Below are 21,700 nucleotides of genomic sequence, written 5' to 3' on the forward strand. Positions count from 1 at the left end.
AAAACCTACATCAGCATGCCAAATTCAGCTCATTAATCAATGCTGGTTTTGTTCATGCAGATGTTGCCTAAGTTAAGCTCTTGAGAGTTTCTTTGCTTTGTTTTTAGAAGAGAAACAGCACTTTTATATTTAATATGGAAATTCAGATGACATTCATATTAGAATTTCTTTTTTTTCAGTTTTTAGGGCTGCACCTGTGGCATATAGAAGTTCCCAGGCGAGGGGTTGAATCAGAGCTGCAGTGTTAATCTCTTATGCCTCTAAATAAGTATAGTATTGACAAATTATGAAAATACCCCATAAACCATCTAGAAAATATTAAAAGCACAAAGAAAAGGAAATAATAGCAACCAAAATTGCACCGCCCTTTGAGGATCAGTGTTAACATTTTGATGTAGAGCCTTCCAATTTTCTTTTTCCTAACTGGGATGAAGTTACACTTATTATTTTGTAATCCTATTTTCCCATGACTTTAAGTATCAGATCTACATTAATCCCCCCCCCTTTTTTTTGGTCTTTTTTTAGGGCCACCCCGCAGCATTTGGAGGTTCCCAGGCTAGGTGTTGAATAGGAGCTGTAACCACTGGCCTACACCACAGCCACAGCAACTCCAGATCTGAGCTGCATCTGCGACCTACACCAAAGCTCAGGGCGACACCAGATCCTTAACCCAGTGAGTGAGGCCAGGGATCAAACCCTAGTCCTCATGGGTGCTAGTGCAGTTTGCTAACCGCTGAGCCACCATGGGAACTCCCCTTTGAACTTATTTTCTAAATATGTGCTTTTTAACAGGATTCTGTGGCTAATTTGAGACAATTATACCATGTTCTCAGGCTGCACTGTCTTGTCAGGGCTGTAGAATGTTACAGAATCACTTGAGGTTCTTTCTGATTTCTTCATCCTGTGTTTTCCTAAGGATGGTTGCCTTACTACCTACATAAGAATCTTCTTGTGCAGGAGATGAGCCCCACTCCAAATTTACAGAAATAGAATCTACTGATGAAACTAGTATCTATATTTATAATAAGCAATCTGAGTGATTCTTAGACATGTATTTGTGAAACCATGCGTTAGACTAATACCTGTCTTTGGAATTAAAGGGAAAAGCAAGCATCTTTAGTTACTGTATGCACCCTGTCCTTTTTGATGAGAACACAGTGTATTACATAAAAATCCACCTTAGATGTGTTTTTGGCTTCAAAATCATGATTTCAAAGAGTATTATTTCAAAGTGGCCAAATGTCTTTTTATCATAAAACCATTTCAAAGGCAAGCATTTGAGAAGGTTTTGTACCCCATAATAAAGTACCTTCTTAAAAACTGCTTAGAAAGAGTCACCATATTAATTTTTGCTGACAGTCTTTGGGCAGGTTGTCTAAACAACAATTAAATAATTATTCCCCAACCATACTCTCAGATTTCCCACTCCATTTTGCATTCCACTGGTAGTTCTAGAAGTGGGGAATAACTAGAAAATACACAGATTTGACCAGTAATTTACACTGTACAGTAATGGCTTTTACTGTTTCAAGCCCCCGAAAATGAATAATTCCTCTCAGGTCACGTCAGAAAGGATAAGATCACAGGTCCTAAAGTCAGTTATTTTAGGTTTTAAATTTGACTTTGCTGCTTTCTGACTGTGTAATATTAGGCAAATTGCATCTTTGTGCCTCAGTTTCCTCGTTTATAAAATATGGATAATTATACTTATTCCATAGGATTGTTATGATGGTTAAAATAGTTAATACACATGAAGTATTTAGTTAATACACATTAACTAAGTTAATATGTAAGTTAATACATATTACAGACACATAAAATGTTCAATAAAATTAGCTTTTATTATATTCTTTGCATGAAATTTACTAAGACATTAAACATTTTTATCAAGAAAGGAAGACTAATTGGAATTCTCTGGTGACTTGGTGAGTTAAGGATCTGGCATTGTTTCTGCTGTGGCATGGGTTCAGTCCCTAGCCTGGAACTTCCATATGCTGCAGACATGACAAAAAAAAGAAAGTTAGGAAGACTAAGAATGTGTAATTATGATCTCTTTAAAAACTTTTTTTAAACAGTTAAAGTATGTACTGAAAAAATCTGGAAAAACTTGTATGAACTATTAAAAAGTAATTATCTCTGGGGAAATGCATGGGTTGGTTAGAATTACATATGATTTTTTACAATACACACATGAATATTTTCCCAATTTGGCATCTATAGCTCAATCTTGTTGGTTTTAGTGGCAGTATAGTATTTGCTTATCTATATTCCTCAGCTGATAGATATCTATAGATTTTTTCCCACTTTTTTCTATTATAATAGTATGATAAATAATAATAAATAATCTAATTCATGTATCTTTAGTCATTTGCATTGGTATTTCAATAGGATATATTCCTAGAGATGAATTACTATATTGAAGAATACATGCATTTAAAAAGTTAATAGATAACATCAAATTTCCCTCAAAGAGTTTTTTTTAAATTTTACACAATGAGTGCATATTAACTTCTATAATCACAAAAAAGTGTGAAGATTTAAAAATGAAGGAATACATGCCATGTCTGAGAGGAAAAAAAGGATTCAGTGTAAAAACAAGACGTGACTTCAGTATCATCTTCTATGGGCACTTGAGGAATAATTTCTGATACACCATTAACTTTCTTTCTTATTAATTCAAGTTTTCTTTTTGCTTTTTTTTTTTTTTCGTTTGTTTAGGAAGCTTTCACTGTCTACAAACTGCATTGAAAAAATTGCAAACCTGAATGGCTTAAGTAAGTGATGCACGGTAACAGATGGTTCTTGGATTTTTTTTATTTCTTTGGAATAGACATTCCAGAGACACTACATTTTCCTAGAAGCTGGCACCTGTTTTAACCACAGTAATTGTCAGATAACAGAATATATATTGTCTTTTTTTGTTTGTTTGTTTTTTGTTTTTTGTCTTTTTAGGGCCACACTCAAGGCATATGGAGGTTCCCAGGCTAGGGGTCTAATCAGAGCTGTAGCAGCCGGCCTACATCACAGCCACAGCAATGCGGGATCAGAGCCATGTCTGTAACCTACACCAGAGCTCATGGCAACACCAGATCCTTAACCCACTGAGCAAGGTCAGGGATCGAACCTGCAACCTCATGGTTCCTAGTCAGATTCGTTAACCGCTGAGCCACGACAGGAAATCCTATATTGTCTTAAGTTTAATTATCCAAAGAATTAGAGATAACGTGACACCTGAACAGTTTAAAGACATTTAAAAACTTTTATAGAATTAGAATTGAAATAATCTTAACTAGAAAAATCAGAGTTTTATTATATATTTTTATGTTCAGATTTATCTTGTGTTTCATACTTGTTATATTTAAAATTTTATTCCTCACCATCTTTGTTTCTCCTGTGCACCTTGTCTTTGTTAATAACATTGACAACTTCTCAGTTGCCAAGGCAACGTGCTAGTTTCTGCCTGTGGCTGCAGCAACTTGGTGGCTTAAAACTACAGAAATTTATGGAGTTCTCTTGTGGTGCAGTGGGTCAAGGATCCAGCATTGTCAGTACAGCAGTTGGGTCACTGCTGTGGCAAAAGTCTGATCCCTAGCCCGGGAACTTACACATGCTGCAGATGCAGCCAAAGGAAAAAAAAAATTGTTATTTCCTCACAGTTTTAGAGGTCAAAAGTCTGAAATCAGTTTCACTGGGCTGAAATGAAGGTTTTGAGAGGGCCACACTTTCTCTGAAGGCTTTAGGGTCGAATCTCTTCTTTGCCTTTTCTAAATTCCAATGGCTACAACATACCTTGGCTTGTGACTGTAGCACTTCAGTATCTGCCTCTGTGGACTTATTGCCTTCTCTCTTTTTTTTTTTTTTTTTTTTTTTTTTTTGGTCTGTGTTATATCTTTCTCTATCACCCTCTTATGAGGATACATGTGATTGCATTTAGGAAACACCTGGATAATCAAGGATACTCTCCCATCTTCATATGCTAACTTAACCCTGTCTGCAAAGTACTTTTTTCCCCATATATGGTAATATTCACAGGTTCCAGGGATTAGGATGTAGGTATCTTTTGGTGAGCCATTATTTAGCCTCTCATATTTTCCCTTTACTTTTCTCAAACTCTACAGTCCAAGTTCATCACTAAATTCTGTTAACTCTACTCTTTAAAGAATTCTCAAATATTTTGTTGCTTTTCCATTTCCAGAAGCTACAGCTTTAATGTAGACTCTCATCATCTCCCCCATAGATCATGTTTTTCAAATATTTTTTAGCACTTCCTACAGTAAGAAATATATTTGAGGAGTTCCCTCATGGCTAAGGAGGTTGAGGATCTTGTATTGTCATTGCTGTGGTTCTGGTTACAGATGTGGCATAGGTTCGATCCTGGCCCAGAATTTCCGCATGCTGTGAGCACAGCCAAAAAAAATTTAATGCTTAGTACATGTATTCATATGAATACATATATCAAATATACATACTCATATAAACTGATTTAAAATCTGTAAGAGTATTTACCCTTATAGCATAGATTCCAATATAAAAATTTTTAGTGTGATTTCACATTTTTTAAATGCTTGTCACAACCCACCAAGTTGATTTCACATGGCCCACAGTTTGAAAAAGCACTTTGGACTTTTGTGATACCCTTCCAATTGATCTTGTCTATCTTTCTGTTCTTCAGTTGACCTTCAGCACTGACATGAGAGTTTTCTTTTAAAAATACAGTTCTCGTTATTGTTCCTCCAGATCAGAGACTTTTAATGACTTCCCCTTGCTTAGTAAAAGACCAAATGCCTTAAGGTTGCATTCAGAGTCATCCAAAAGCATCTAATACCCTCTTCACACCCCAAAACATCATTGTTTTTTATGATTTTATGCACTTCTTAATGCAGTGCTTTTTATTGAGAACAAGCCCTTCCTATAACAGGAAAACCTTATAAGAAACAAAATTAAGATTAAGAATGCCAAGTTTAAACATCATTTAGAGGGAGACTTCTAAAGAGTTCTCTCATCTCCATCGTCATTACTCCTTCTTGGGAAGATTTATAACAGTCTATCTTGGATTATAACAATTTTCTACTTCATATAGTTATTGTGACAATTCAATGAGTTAGTGTGTTTAAAGTGCTTAGAATAGTGCCTAATGTATATAAATACTCAAAAAATTTAGCTGTTATTATAGTTATTAAGGAATATGTTCTGTATCTTTAGATAACTCCTCTCTGAGGACAAGGATCACATCTTGTTAATCTTTTTATCTTCTGTTCTAAAAAGCCATCTCCCCCGCTCTACTGTACTCAGAGTTTTATTCAGTATTTATATAGTGAGGAAGTGTTGTTTACTATTAGAGATGTGTATAAGATGATTCTATTCCAATTTTCACTGACTCATTAAACAATTTGATATTTCATTTTATTCTCTACTTCAGTTTCTTTGTCTGTAATTGAAATAGCTTGCTTAAGTGAGACTAAATTGATAACATTTATCAGCATCAATAACATGCTTTCCTTTCATAAAAATATGACTATGACAATATGAAAATGGATAATCTTCTATATAGTGCTGATAATGTGTTTTAATTCATATTTTCCTTGGTCAGTTGGTAATAGACTCTTAGCAAAATTGTATTACGAAGAGTTCCAAAAATACAGAGGAAAAGAGTACTTTGATCAATTATTGATGTCTGATATAGTTGTGGAATGAGAGAGTATAGACATTTGTACCAGGTATTGCTATACTTGACTTATTTTAGTTCTGCTTGTAACAAACGGTATTTTTGCAATTTACAGAGAGGATGCTCTGTGATTGTGAAACAAAATGAAACCAACTGATCCATATAAAAGGTTGAATATATGAGTCTAGCTTGCCTCCCAACCCTTTCCTTTCATGAGCACTGTAGTCTTACCCCCATGCTCTGATGAGAGGATCTGAAATAAGCAGGTGTTCCTATTAAACAGGGGAGTTATAAGGCAGAATAATCCTAACGGCAATTTATATGTATTGTACCAAATTTGTGACTAGAAAACTGTATGACATGACTATGTTCAAAAGTGTGACCAAAAAGCTGTACCATGTGAATATTAATTAATATTAACAATTAGAAAGTAAATTTTGTTGGTAAAAAAGTATACTTTATTCTTTCAGTTTACTAAATAAATAAACATAAAACTTTAAGACACTGTTTTGATTTTCATCAGGACCTAAGAAGCAAAAAAGTGTTTTCCTTCTAGGGGTCCTCTACTTATGCAGCATATAAAATATGGAAAATACATAGTGGTGTAATGTTAGAACATTTAATCTATTAACGTTGATATCATGATTTACTTCCCTATACAACAATAAATAAGATAGCTTAGACTTTCATTACTGTTTTCATGTGTATTTTTTTTTTTGTCTTTTTTTGTCTTTTTGTTGTTGTTGTTGCTATTTCTTGGGCCACTCCAGCGGCATATGGAGGTTCCCAGGCTAGGGGTCCAATCGGAGCTGTAGCCACCGGCCTACGCCAGAGCCACAGCAACGCGGGATCCGAGCCGCGTCTGCAACCTACACCACAGCTCACGGCAACACCGGATCCTTAACCCACTGAGCAAGGGCAGGGACCGAACCCGCAACCTCATGGTTCCTAGTCGGATTCGTTAACCACTGCGCCACGACGGGAACTCCTCATGTGTATTTTTTAAAGGAGCTGTATTATTATTCTTTTTTTTAATGGCTGTACCTGCAGCATGTGGAAGTTCCTGGGCGAGGGACTGAATCCGAGCCACAGCTGTGACCTGTGCCACAGCTGCAGCAACACCAGATCCTTAATGGACTGAACCATAGTGGGAACTCCAGGAGTTACATATATAAAGATTGATATTATCTTCTAAAGATTTGCATATATGTTATCTCCAATTTCTGAGGTCATATCTCACTTCTTATCTTAGTTGACCTGGGTGTATTTTGACTTGGTTGATTTCTTTCCTCTTTGAAGCAATTTCAGTATTGGGTTCCTAGGACACTGTACCCTTCAGATTTCCTCTAGCCACACTGGCTACTTCTTCCCAGTCTGGTGTCCTTGAATTTTAAATGTTGGAGAATCCCAGGACTCAGTTCTTGGATCTTTTCTCTTTTCTATCTTCACTTCCTCCCTAGATTATCTCATCCAGTTCATGGCTTTACCATCTATATGCTAATGGCTCCAAAATTTATATCTCTAGTCCAGGTATCACCTCTGAACTCCAGATTCACATATTCAGTTGCCTGACATTTCCATTGGCTGTCTGGTGAACCTCTCATACTTAAAATATCCAAAACTAAATCCTGATAGCCTTCTGCAGCCATAGCTAACCCAGCTTCTTGTATGTCTGTCTCAGATAGTGATAACTCCATTCTTCGAGCTGTTCAAGCCAAACTTTTTGGTAATTTCTTGACTTCTCTCTCACATTATCCCCTGTAAGGCTATTATCCTGCTAATTTCATCTCTTATTACTCTCCTCTCATTCTTTCAGCTAGGTTGTGTTTTGTGAATACTTATGCTGTGGTTCCTGCTTTAAAACCTTTACAGTTGAAACTCCCTCTGCCTGTCCTTCCTCAAGAAATCCTCATGGCTAGCTGCTTCACTTCCTTTGAGTCTTTACTTAGAAGTCACCTTCTATCTAAAATGTTAGATGCTCCCACCCCTGTAACATTTCATTCTGTTTAACTGCTTTTCTTTCGGCTTTACACTTGTCACTAAGATACTTATTTGTTTTTTTTTTTAAATATACTTATTCGTTTTATTATCTGCCAAATATTAGCTCCATGACAGCAGGAACCCAAACCACTGCAGTCGGATTCTTAACCCATTGCACCACAGTGGGAACTCCTCGAATATTTAATTTTTACACATTTATAGTTATATAGAATTAGTTTGCTAGGACTGCCATAACAAATCCCACTGACTGGGTGGCTTAAACAACAGAAAGTTATTTTCTCATAGTTGGGTAAGCTAAAAGTCTGAAACTGAGGTGTAGGCAGGATTGATTTCTTCTGAGGCCTCTCTCCTTGCTTTGTGGATGGCCGTCTTTTCCCTTTGTCTTCACATGGCTTGTTTCCATTTGTGTCCTAATCTCCTCTTCTTATAAGATCACCAGTCATACTGTATTTTACCTAAAATGATGTCACATATCTCCAAATACAGTCACATTCTTAGGTACTGAGGGTTAGCACTTCAACATATGAATTTGGGGTGGACAGTTCAGCTTATAACATGAGGTATGTTTCAATATTTAAATTATTTTGCATGAATTAGATCACTTTTAAAATACCTTGTTCTGGGAGTTCCTTTTTTGTGGCACAGCAGGATTGGTGGCATCTTGGGAGCACCGGGGATGCAGGTTTGATCCCTGGCCCAGCACAGTGGATTAAGAATCTGGCAGTGCCACAGCTGTGATTTAGGTCACAACTACGGCTCAGGTCTGATCCCTGGCCCGGGAAGGCCAGAAAAAAAAAAAAAAGATAACTTAAAATCATTTATAGTTAAACTAAAACCAAATTTTAAATTAAACTAAATTAAACTAAAACCAAAGTTTATATAACTAAACTAAATTAAACTAAACTAAATTTAAATTAAACCAAGTTTTAACCAAATTAACCAAATTTTAAATTAAACTAAATTAAGCTAAAACCAAAGTTTATATAATTAAACTAAAACTAAACTAAACTAAACTAAACTAAATTTAAATTAAACCAAGTTTTAACCAAATTAACCAAATTTTAAATTAAACTAAATTAAGCTAAAACCAAAGTTTATATAACTATATACACCACACACACACACACACACACACACACACACCCATTTATTGTGTATTTACCATGGATTAGGCATTGTGATGAATATTTGAGACAATTATCTCATTTAAATCCATGTGTTCTTATAAGAAAGATACTATATTTCCTTATTTTGCATATGATAAAACTGAGATTCAAAGAGGTTTGGTTGCTTCCCTAGAGAGTTAGGATTGGAACTCAGTTAACTGGAAATATGTTCTTAGCCAGTGAATTATGGACATTACAGAACAGGCCAAACGATAGAGTTATCTGCACTGCCCCAATACAGTTGCAAATAGCCATATATCAATATTAAGCTCTTAAAGAAATGTGATTTGTGTGACTGAATTTTTAATTGTACTTATTTTAATTAAATTTAATAGCCACACATGGTTAGTAATTGCCAGCTTGGACAGCATAGTTACAGAAATTTAAGTTGTGAAAACTGAATATATAACCTGTGCGTAAGTAATCACAGTAGTTTTTTAGGACAGAAATGAGGCTTCCTTTGTTTTACTAGAAGTCTTTTACTTTAATTTTTTAAAACAATATATGTACATGGTTTTATGCAAATAGTCCGAAAGAAGTTACAATTAAAAATATCTTCCGCTGACCATAGACTTATTCTCAGTTCCTCCCCAAAACCAACCACTGTTTCTACTTTCTTTTTTCTCTTCTAGAATTAGCGTATAGATGTACAAATAGAAACATCCTTTAAAAAATACAAATAGACATTTTAAAACCAAATCACAATCTAATTATTTTAAAAAATGAAAGCAAAAGATTTTTAAAATACTAATTTATTTGATTTCACTTCTATTCCTTTGTGGAGTAAGGTGGATTATGCATGAATTTCTGTTTTCTAGTGGAAGTCCTCATAAGATATTTAAAATATATATGCTCCCAAATTTAAAGTTCAAATTTTCTTTTTCTTTCCTTTTTCTGTCTTTTTTTTAGGGCCACACCCTCAGCATATGGAGATTCCCAGGCTAGGGGTTGAATCAGAGCTGTAGCTGCTGGTCTACACCACAGCCACAGCAATGCAGGATCGAGCCACATCTGTGACCCACACCACAGCTCACGGCAACACTGGAACTCCTCAAATAGCTAGCCATTTTAAAGTTTAATATTGGTGTGATGTGCAATTATAGTTGCAGTGTTTACTTTAGATGTTAGGTCAATGTTTTTTCCTATTCAATTACCACTTTTTTTTTAAATACAGTCATTATATAAGGATATTTATTATATAACATTTGTTAAGGCTTTATTATATTAGATTTATAGCAATTGTGTAGTTTGATTCTAACAAACCAAAAATTGCTTTCTTTCTTATACAGAAAACTTGAGGATATTGTCTTTAGGAAGAAATAACATAAAGAACTTAAATGGACTGGTAGGTCGTTATTTATTACTTTAAAAAAATCATACACTCTTTTTCTTGAGTATACAAATAATACTTGTCTGGTGCAGAAAGTTTACAAATAGAAAAGCAACTATAAAATGTACCTATAAACCACTGACAATTTAAATCCTGCTAACATTTTGACTGACATCTTTCTTGCCTTTTTTTATTCTTTGATATCTTTGAGATTGAAATCATACTATAACATATTATTTTGCATCTCTTTTTTTAACTTAAACATAAAGGTAATTTTCTTCCATGTCACTCATTCATTCAACAAATTCATGAAATGTATTTTCTGATTGTCTGCTCTAAGTCAGGCACTGTTCTAGGTACTAGAGGAGATATAGCAGGATTATAAAATAAAGACATCGTTCTCATTGAACTTACATTATAGTGGAGGGAGACAGACTAGAAAATAATTGTATAATATATCAGGTGGTGATGAATATAATAAAAGCAAGGTGTATAAGAGAATGTAGATTGATGGGAAGTCCTCCCTAGAAGTGTGGATGTAAGCTATAGCTATAGACTGTAACCAAGGGACCAGAGCTCCAGACTGAGGAGAGATAGCAAGTGCAAACGTCCTGAAACTTAAGCTATTTGGTATGCTGGAGTAAGAGCAAGAGTTGAGTGAGGGAGAATTATTCTCAGTGGGGTTGGAGAGGGAGCCAAGAACCAGTCCTTACAGGACTTGATAAGATTTTAGATTTTTTTTTCCAAAGTGTCTTGGATAGCCAGTGGAGGTTTTGTTTTGTTTTGTTTTTTTGCTTTTTAGGGCCACACCCACAGCATATGGAAATTCCCAGGCGAGGGGTTGAATTGGAGCTACAGCTGCCAGCCACAGCCACAGCCACAGCCACGGCAACACCAGATCCAAGCTGCATCTGCAACCTACACCACAGCTCATGGCAATGCCAGATCCTTAACCCGATGAGCAAGGCCAGGGATCGAACCTGCAACCTCATCATTCCTAGTCGGATTTGTTTCTGCTGTGCCACAACGGGAACTCTGCATCGGAGGTTTTTTATCAGAGGATATGACTTAAGTTTTTAAAATAATTTTCAACCATATTCTTTTTTTAATGACAGCATAATATTCTATTAATGTACCATAATTTATTTAAATCAGTTACTTATTTCCAGTTTGGAGTTATTATAATCAATGCTGTTATGAATCTCCTTTTAGCTATATTATTACACACATCTATGAATAATTCCTTGGATTAATTCCTTGAAATGGAATTGCTGGGTCAAAAGGTATAAATTTCTTTTAAGGCTTTTGCGACGTATTATCAAGTTACTCTTTGGATAGCTCATATATTACCACCAGTAATGTATGAGGCTTCCCATTTTCCCTTACCAGTCTTGGGCATTTTTAAATTTTTAAGTTTTTGATAGTGTATTTGTAAATTTATTGGCCGTTTAAATTTCCTTGCAAAGATGTTGAGATGAAACAATATTGTAAAACTAAGCAATTTCAGAAAAGATGAAGCTAATTTCTTTTTCTTGTGTACGTTCCCCCAAAGACAATAATTTTTAAAAGTTCTTATTGTTAAATATTTCGTAAAAATTCTGAAATAGTTTGTACCTCTGGTCTCTGCCCCACTCCCATAAATTTGGCTTGTGCTAGAGTTCCCTTCGTGGCTCAGTGGTTAACAAACCCAACTAGGATCCATGAGAATGCAGGTTCAATCCCTGGGCTTCCTCAGTGGGTTAAGGATCTGGCATTGCCCTGAGCTATGGTATAGGTCGCAGATGTGGCTTGGATCTGGTATTGCTGTAGCTGTGGTGTAGGCCAGCAGCTGTAGCTCTGAATAGACCCCTGGCTTGGGAACCTCCATATACTGTGGGTATGGCCCTAAGAAGCAAAAAAAAAAAAAAAAAAAGGAATAAAATTTATAAAATATTTTACAAATTCTTAGAGAATACATTCTTTAGTTAAACAAAAGAAGTTTTCTTTTCCAAAACAATAACCAGTAGATGAATTGTTTGCTTTCTAGCTAGACATGATGAGTAAAATCTCGATGATACATAAAAAATATTTTTTATGTTCTAAATAATTGGTAAATTTTAAAACATTTGGCCTTCATTCTTTGAGCCTTAGATGGTAAAAATGTCAAATATAGGGACATACTCATAATGGGTAAAATATTAAATTGTAGTACCAAAATTCTGAATTTATTATACTTCAGACTAAACATGACTTTGAAGTATCTGTAAAGAAGTTTGCAATGAAACGAACCCCGAGATTTTTAGGACCAATATGATAGATGCTTGATGTTCCCCCAGGTATTTATATAACACCACATTCTCAAGTATTGGTGTGGTATATAATTTCTCCCATGGAATGTAACATATACCTTGAAACCACAAAGAAATTTAGATGTAGAATTAAAGGCATGTATGGAGATGTAGGATTAAAGGCATGTATGGAGATATTATCTAGCTGAACCATCACTTGCTTAGATCTGTTTACTTTCTAGAGACTCCTATCAATAATGCCCAACAGTTGGTTTTCTTTCAAGGGGGCTGTGTGTGTGTGCGTGTGCATGCGCACACGCACACACACCAAAAATAACATTTAACCAGTCCAAAGCTTTACTACTTATGAGTAAATGTAAAGAAAATAAATCTGCATAGGGATAGAGAAGCTGGACTTCCAGTAATTTCCCATACTAACTGATTTATTCATCTAGACACATCAGCCTCATAGCATGATTTGACTAGCTGCCTCAGTAAGTTAAATATAACTACTCTAATGAGTGAAACATGGAATCTAGGAAAGGTGTCTATTTAAAACTACTTAGGTAAACTATTAAGGTATGTTACAAGCCCATTATTATATGGGATTTGGCCGGCCTCTGCTTTCCTTTTGGATCTCATTTCATATTACTCTTCTTCCTAGTTCAACCTCCAGCCATTGGCCTTCTTTCTCTGCCTTGAACATGCTGTGTTGTTGATTCCTAACTAAGGCCCTTTGTGCTTGCTGGTTCCTCTGCCTTAAAAAAAGCTCTGTTACCCCGGATTTCCACATTACTGGCTTCTTCTTAACTTTCACACTTCAGCTCAGATGTCACTTCCTCAAAAGATACCCAACTACCCATATCTAAAACAGTCCACTAGGGAGTTCCTGCTGTGGTACAAGGGGATTGGCGGTGTCTTGGAAGCACTGCACCCCAGCCCACAGTGGGTTAAGGATCTGTGTTGCTGCAGCTGTGGCTTAGGTCAAGACTGCAGCTCAGATCTGATCCCTGGCTGGGGAACTCCACATGCTGTGCGGCGGCCAAAAGTGAAATAAATAAATCAATAAATAAAAAATAATAAGCAAGTGATGGTTCAGCTAGATAATATCTCTCTGTCTTCTGTCTCTCTCTCTGTCACACATACGAATCCTGATAAATATGTCAGTTTTGTAGATCAGCATCTACACTGGTGCTTGATCATGTAGTAAGCACTCTATAAATATTTACTGAGTGACCATGTATTTTATTATTAACTACAAAAACAGATTAAAAATTTAGGTGTAAGAGTATTAGCTATAATTGTAAAAAGCAAATCAAGCAATTCATAAATAAATACACTGTGAAAGTCGTTCCTCTCCCTACCTCACTCCTCAACTCCATGCAGTAACAGAAATAATATTTGTATACTTTAAATTTTTTTCCGTGCACATCCAAATTAACAGATATCTGTGTGTGTGTGCATGTGCATTCATGTATGAGTGAGTGCGTGTGTGTCATATGTTTATATTGATAATATATTGGGCATATTTTTCCTGCTTTCTCATTCAATAATATATCAGGAATATCCTTCCATGAGAACATGCTGATCAATATAGGTGATACTTGAGTTGTTTCTAACTTTTAGCTGTTGTAAAAAATGCTACCATGAACATGAGTATTTAAATATCTATTTGCAACCCTGCTTTCAATTCTTTTGGGTGTATGCCCAGTTGTGGGATTGCTGGTTCAAATGTTTTAATTTTTGGAGGAACCGCAGAACTGTTTCCCATAACAGTGTCCAGTTCTCCAAAGGGCTAGTTTGTTTGTTTGTTTGTTTGCTTTGCTTTTTAGGGCCACACGTGCAGCATATGGAAGTTCCCAGGCTGGGGGTAGAAGCAGAGCTATAGTTGCTGGCCTGTGCCACAGCCACGGCAACAGAAGATCTGAGCCATGTCTCTGACTTACACCATAGCTCATGGCAATGCCGGATCCTTAACCCACTGAGCGAGGCTGGGGATTGAACCTGCATCCTCTTAGATCCTCATGGATCCATGGATTCTAGTTGGGTTCGTTAACTGCTGAGCCACGAAGGGACCTTCATGGCTAGTTTATTGAATGACAGATTTCACTAAATTGATCCACACAGACTTAGCCAGATTTTACTGATTAGCATTTACCAGATTTCTTCACCAAAATTTTGTCTTTATTTCCTGCTTACAAATATATAGAGAATTGTGTTTCTTGGAATGGTTTCAACACCTTTTAAACTTTAAAGGTTTTATTTAGTGTTAATTGTACTGCAGCTGTTTTATCCCAGTTGTTGGATTTGTCAGTCCATCTTCATAGAATGTCAGTTTCATATTTTATTTATTTTTTTGGCCTTACCTGTGGCATGTGGAAGTTCCCAGGCCAGGGATATTGAACCTGCACCATATCAGTGACCCAAGCTGCTGCAGGACAACATCGGATTCTTAACCCACTGTGCCACAAGAGAACTCCTCAGTTTCATATTTTAGATAATGATCACTTCTCAGATGACTAAAACACATGAAAACTGTAATCTAATTTAGGGAAGTACAAAAGGCAGTGGAATAGATTGAAAACGTACTGAAAGACAGAACTATGCTCTGGACAAAATCTATACAACATTTGTTATCAGTATGCATAAGAAATTCTCATTCTGCAAAGTTACATTTCCAAGTCCCCAGAGGTACCGAAATTTGTCAAAACAGCTGCATACAAATGGCTGAAAACTAAACTGAAACTCACCTCTAATGAGCGAACAAAGCACAAAGGCATCTTCAGGAGTTCCCTTGGTGGCTTAGTGGAAACGAATCTGACTAGTACCCATGAGGACGCAGGTTCGATCCCTGGCCTTGCTCAGTGGATTAAGGATCTGGCGTTGCCATGAGCTGTGGCGTAGGTTGCAGACAAAGCTCAGATTCTGCATTGCTATGGCTGTGGTGCAGGGCAGCAGCTACAGCTCCGATTAGACCCCTAGCCTGGGAACCTCCATATGCCCTGGGTATGACCCCCCCCCCAAAAAAAGCCAACAACAAAGCACAAAGACATCTTCAGAAGTTATCCTATTTAAAGTAATTTCTAGCCTATCCTACCCTATCTAAAACAAATTGCTATAATTTGTAGGTAGTTAAACAATTTCTCAGTAAATCAGTAAAAGATTAGATTCTGCAAATTGGCTATTTGAGGAATTAATCAAATTGGCTATGTGAAATTGATCAGGAGTCCTCATTTGCACATGTAAAATGGCACTAAATTAATGGCAGAACCCAGGCTTGAGCCCACATTTTCCAATTAGTGTTTAATCACTATTTTTTCCTACTGTCTCACACTTTCTAAATTGGAGACATGAGATGGATGGGGCTACAGTGCAATGAAAATATATGCAGCAGAGTTTAAATTATATGAAAATTGATTCCCCTCTTCTGAAAGATATGTATTATATACTAATTAGATCCTTTGAGAGAAGAGATCAGAATAGTAGTTGAGGGGAGTTGGTTAAATCACAAGATTCTGATATAAAAGTGCCAGGATGGTACTTTGAGAACTGTTGTTTCTTCTACTCAGAAAGTTGAAACTAAGATAAATTTTCGGGCTTGGGATGACACACACAACTAATTCAGGCCACTCCATTCTCAGCTTTACCCCTTGGTTCCATCAGTATGGGAAATGCATTAAAGATTTTTATCCAGGGTATGTTTATTCTTTCTGTTGTCTTTGGGTCCTGCATTCTACAAGTTACCATGTGTATGTAGGTCAGTTCCTTTCCATTAAGATTGATTCTGCCTAGTCTTTTTTGTTTGTTTTTTAAAGAAGAAATAATCTCTACATTTTGTCTTTTGTATATGAAAGAAAGAAAAGTTTTTGTGTCACCATTGATTATATAGAGTGTTTAGAGTCAGTGTGGGAGTTCCCGTTGTGGCTCAGTGGTTAGCGAATCCAACTAGGAACCATGAGGTTGCAATTTTGATCCCTGGCCTTGCTCAGTGGGTTAAGGATCCAGCATTGCCGTGAGCTGTGGTGTAGGTTGCAGATGTGGCTTGGATCCCACGTTGCTGTGGCTCTGGCGTAGGCCGGTGGCTACAGCTCCGATTAGACCCCTAGCCTGGGAACCTCCACATGCCGAGGGAGCAGCTCAAGAAATGGCAAAAAGACAAAAAAAAAAAAAAAAAAAAAAAAAAAAGAGTCAGTGTGATATAATCTTTATACTATAACTGAAGGACTATGGGTTTTGTTTTATACATCAAAAAAATAAGGTGAATTGATGAACAGATAGCAAGATGGAAAGATGGACAGATACGTGATAGGAAAAGGACAGTAAAATGTTAATGGTAGAAGCTGGGTAGTGGATATATGGGTGTTTACTGTAATATTCTTTCAACTTATGTTTGAAAGTTTCCATAATAAATAGTGGAAAAAACCACCCTGGAATTTAGACCAATGCTATTTAATAGCATTGTGATTTTATAAAAAGACCTTAATCTGTCTATAACAGAAATCAAATAGCCTTTGCCTATCCTAAATATTTTGAAATAATACAGGTATAGGGAAGTAATTCGAAAAGCATACTATTCAATAAAAGTGATAAAATCATGCTATTATTTCCCCTCTTGGTGATTTCAGTAACTATTCTTAGTTCAGATCAGTTTGAAGAGAGGAAGAAAATGTTGTACTTGGCTTTCTTAGTGAGAAAAAACTCCCACACAGCCTTCAGCTCTCCTGCCAGGGACAAGTGGGTCTCAGCTCTCTCTGAAGGCCATTGTCTTTATGTTTAAAGGAAAGGGACAGAAGGAAAACTTAAAAATAAACATGTAAATTGAATTGCTTTCTTTTTCAGGAAGCAGTAGGGGATACGTTAGAAGAACTGTGGATTTCCTATAATTTTATTGAGAAGTTGAAAGGGATCCATGTAATGAAGAAATTGAAGATTCTCTATATGTCTAATAACCTGGTAAAAGACTGGGGTAAGTAAGGCTGGTTCTTTGCTAATCTTCTACCTTGTGTTTATAGAAAATAGCCCAATAGGGAACAAGATACAAAATGGGGACATCTCTTTCTAAATACAGAAGGAAATACCTATAAGAGTTCCTATCTTTCAGCTAAACACTTGAAATTTATATTTAAATGTTTACTTAGAATGATTATAATTGAATAGGTCCTAGTCCTATTAATCATGAAAATATTAAATTATTGTCCAAAGGCTAAAAGGAATCAGTCTAATAATTCTTGGATGGAAGACTTACTTAACATATATACTACTTTTCTTCTTTACTGTACATTATCCATTAAGCATTTTAAAGCCCTGTTATATGCCATGAACTATGCCAGGTTCTTGAGATACATAGTTGAATAGGACACTATCCCTGCCCTTAAGGAGTTCACAGTTCAGTGAGGAAGGTTAGCCTATAAATTAATAATTATAAAACTATGTGATAAGTTATACAATAGAGGCTAAAATGAGTTGCTTTAAGAACTCAGAGATGAGGGAAGGGGCAGAGACAAAGGCAGCTTAGCTTAGCCCGTACTGATGCAGTACAGCATAGAGAAGACACGTCACTGGCAACTGATTTGTTTATTCTGAACCTCATTTCCTCTTCTTATCCCATCCTTAGACTAGCATAAAGGTAGAAGAGGTATGTTTCCCTTTTCCTCCCTTTTCATAATGTCTTCAGAGAATGACTTTATATGGTATAACTTCTCTTCCTTCAAAATCTTAAACAACAATTGTTCTGAATAGTTGCAAGCTGAGGGCTAGTAATATTGGAATTCACCCCCAAAATCATGATAGTCAAAGTTGGAATGGAACTGTCATATATGGAATATATTCTTTGTACTTATAGCTGAGTTTGTGAAGCTGGCAGAACTGCCCTGCCTAGAAGACCTGGTGTTTGTAGGCAATCCCTTGGAAGAGAAACATTCTGCTGAGGGGAACTGGATTGAAGAGGCAACCAAGAGAGTGCCCAAACTGAAAAAGCTAGATGGTAAGTGATTCTGGGCCAGCTTGCAAATGTTATCTGGGTATAAGAATTTAATTTTTTAGAACAGAATCATGAAAAGGAACAAAACTAAAGAAAATGATAGGTTATCTCTCATCTACAAGGCCATTTATGTCCATAGGAATTTTTTTTTTCTCTTTAGGGCTGCACCTGTGGCATATGGAAGTTTCCAGGCTAGATATCGAGTCAGAGCTGCAGCTAAGGGCTACACCACAGCCACAGCAATGCCAGATCTGAGCGTCATTGCAACCCACACTGCAGCTTGCAGCAACGCCAGATCCTTAACCCATTGAATGAGGCCAGGGATCGAACTGCATCCTCACAGATACTATGTCAGGTTCTTAACCCACTGAGCCACAATGGGAACTCCCATAGAATTTTATGGTCCAGGTTTGGGCCAAGGTGAGATGAAAAACTTCTAGAATATTTAGACTGGTGTAAGATTATCGCTAAACCAAAAGCTTATAAGAAACCTAGGCTTACTCTCAAGTCCCAAAGATATTATTTTGCAAAATAATTAGACATGAATGGTGAGCAGTTGCTTTTTCACAGTTGCATCAAAATTTTAGTGTTCTCTCTCTCCCCCATAATTTTAGTTTCTCAATATCTAAGATATGTGTCAGTGTCAGGAGAGATCCCTGACTGACTGGCTTCAAGTCTCAGTTCTATAACTTAATAGCTTTTTTGTCATTGTGATAGTTAATTAACCTTACCAAACACTTTTATTTTGTGATCTAAAAACTAGAAATGATAGGAGTTCCCATTGTGGTGCAGCAGCAGAATCTAATCAGACTAGTATCCATGAGGATGTGGGTTTGATCCCTGGCCCCGCTCAGTGGTTTAAGGATCCAATGTTGCTGTGAGCTGTGATGTAGGTCGCAGACGTGGCTCAGATCCTGTGTTGCTGTGGCTGTGGTGTAGGCTGGAAGCTACAGCCCAATTTGACCCCTAGCTGGGAACTTCCCCTATGTTGTGGGTGTGGCCCTAAAAAGCAAAACAAAACAAAAATAAAAAAACAAACTGGAAATGATAATAGTCACAAACCTCTCTGGGTCTTTCCTTCTCCCAGTGGCTATCTGGAAGCCCGCTGGGATTCTGACTGTTGTAGAACCACAGACTTCCCTCTTTTCTGCCAGCCCAGGAAAATATCTTTCTAGTCTAAGGAGATCCCCCTCCTCAGACTGTCTCACTATCCCCTCCTTCTTTTCCTTGTCATTCTACATCTTCTCACAAACTCTGTCTTCCCAGTGATCTTCTTGGGCTTTTCAAAGACAAAGGCCAGTAAGTCTGATGGTCTGTTTCTGCTTTTCCACACTATCCTCGAAGCAATGATGCACAGAGCTGACTAGCCTACCTGACTGAAGGAGGAGAAAGGAAAATATTTAGAAGAAACAAATTATCCAGCTACATGATGATCATCTTTATCAACCAATGTACCAAATGTACATTTTCTTTATATCTTCATCACCATACTCATACTGATATTCACATCCAAAACAAAACTCTTCTCTCCCCTCCTAACCACCCCTGATGCCCTGCCATTGTGCCCTTCCTATTCAGTATCTTTCCATATCTCCCTTACCGTCTCTATCTAAAGCTCAGTGCTCATCCCTTTTATCCACCCCAGCTTACTATGACAGCTGTTGGGACTGCATCCCTATGGAGGGGTATTTTAGAATCCCTGAGGAAAGAGTGGGGGAGGTCTAGACAGTTTGAAAAGGTTTTACAGGTGATTCTGGTATGGCTCCCTGGAAGAGATGTGCTCATCTGTCCTCCAGTTGGGAATTACTGACGTAGAAAGCTCTTAAATAGCTCTTTTCCTACTCCAAAAACTTTATTTTTCTTTTTGCTTTTTAGGGCCCCACCCACAGCATATGGAGGTTCCCAGGCTAGGGGTCAAATCTGAGCTACAGCTGCCGCCTGCATCACAGCCACAACAACACAGGATCAGAGCCACGTCTGCGACCTACACCACAGCTCATGGCAACACTGGATCCTTAGCCCACTGAGCAAGGCCAGGGATTGAACCTGCAACCTCATATTTCCTAGTTGGATTCATTTCCTCTGTGCCACAACGGGAACTCCCAAAAACATTTTAACAGCTTGATTGATGTATAATTGACATATAGTTAGCTGCATATATTTAAAGTATATATTTTGATATGTTTTGACATATGTATATACCTCTGAAACCATCACAATTAAGATAGTAATCATATGATAGTGACTGTAGTTAACAATACTGTGTTGTATACTTGAGAGTTGCTAAGAGAGTAGATCTTAAAAGTTCTCACCACACACATAAAAAGCAGGCAAAATAATGTATGATGTTAGACGTTAAGATAGAATATACCTTTTGTGGAGTTTCCGTCGTGGCTCAGTGGTTAACAAATCCAACTAGGAACCATGAAGTTGTGGGTTCGATCCCTGGCCTTGCTCAGTAGGTTAAGGATGCGGTATTGTGAGCTGTGGTGTAGGTCGCAGATATGGCTCAGATCCCATGTTGCTGTGGCTCTGGCGTAGGCCGGTGGCTACAGCTCCAATTCGACCGCTAGCCTGGGAACCTCCGTATGCCGCAGGATCGGCCCTAGAAAAGACCAAAAAAAAAAAAAAAAAGATAGAATATACCTTTTGTGGGGGGACAGTGACTGGAAAGGGGCTGCAGAAGGTTTGGTGGTTCCAGTACCATTCTCTTCTTAATCTGTGAGCTGGTTACTGTTAGAATGGTGGGGAAGAAGGAGGCAGAGGCTGGAGCTGTGCGATTGCAAGCAGCTTTATTGACCAACAGAGTGGGTCAGGAGCTCTGAGCAAGCAGGATTCAGCCCCCGCCCCCGCAGGGGAGTGTTTGGTCTTTTATAGACAGGGGTCACTTTTTGGAGCCTTGTAGTCTATGGCCTTGGGGCTCTCTGTCTTTGGGAACTCATCCCTTACTTGGGCCTATTCGTTAAGAAGGAGTCTGCCAAGTCTGGATTTGGCTGGGTTATGCTGATTTTTTTTTGTCCTTTTAGGCCTTGTTTCATTTTCCGCCTAAGATTCCTCCCTGTTTTTAGTAGGAAAAGGGGCGAAAGTCTTTTTTTCTATAGCTTCTTCCTGAATAGGGGCGTCGATTTGTGGTGGTGGGGTGGGGGGGGATCTGGTGCTATCTGTAGGTCTGTAAGGCCAGAATGGAGTTTACCCTTTTGTCTGTGATTGATTCAATGGTTTTCTTACACCCGTTGTGAATTGGAGGCTGGCGTGGGGTGCGGAGTGGCAGGAATCATCAGTGGGTGCTTG

The 21,700-nt window shown here is 37.4% G+C and overlaps 1 protein-coding gene across 1 annotated transcript in view; it reads left to right on the top strand.

Moving 5' to 3' along the window:
• Window positions 1-21,700, top strand: part of DNAL1 (dynein axonemal light chain 1) — a 47,577-nt gene that overhangs the window by 18,889 nt on the left and 6,988 nt on the right. The window contains exons 4-7 of the mRNA XM_001926259.5: window positions 2,719-2,774; window positions 10,122-10,177; window positions 17,269-17,395; window positions 18,272-18,412. Of these exons, the coding sequence (XP_001926294.2) occupies window positions 2,719-2,774; window positions 10,122-10,177; window positions 17,269-17,395; window positions 18,272-18,412 (380 nt within the window). The remainder of the gene's footprint in view (window positions 1-2,718; window positions 2,775-10,121; window positions 10,178-17,268; window positions 17,396-18,271; window positions 18,413-21,700) is intronic.

The sequence above is a fragment of the Sus scrofa genome, chromosome 7 (assembly GCF_000003025.6).
Source record: "Sus scrofa isolate TJ Tabasco breed Duroc chromosome 7, Sscrofa11.1, whole genome shotgun sequence".
In the NCBI taxonomy this organism is placed as follows: domain Eukaryota; kingdom Metazoa; phylum Chordata; class Mammalia; order Artiodactyla; family Suidae; genus Sus; species Sus scrofa.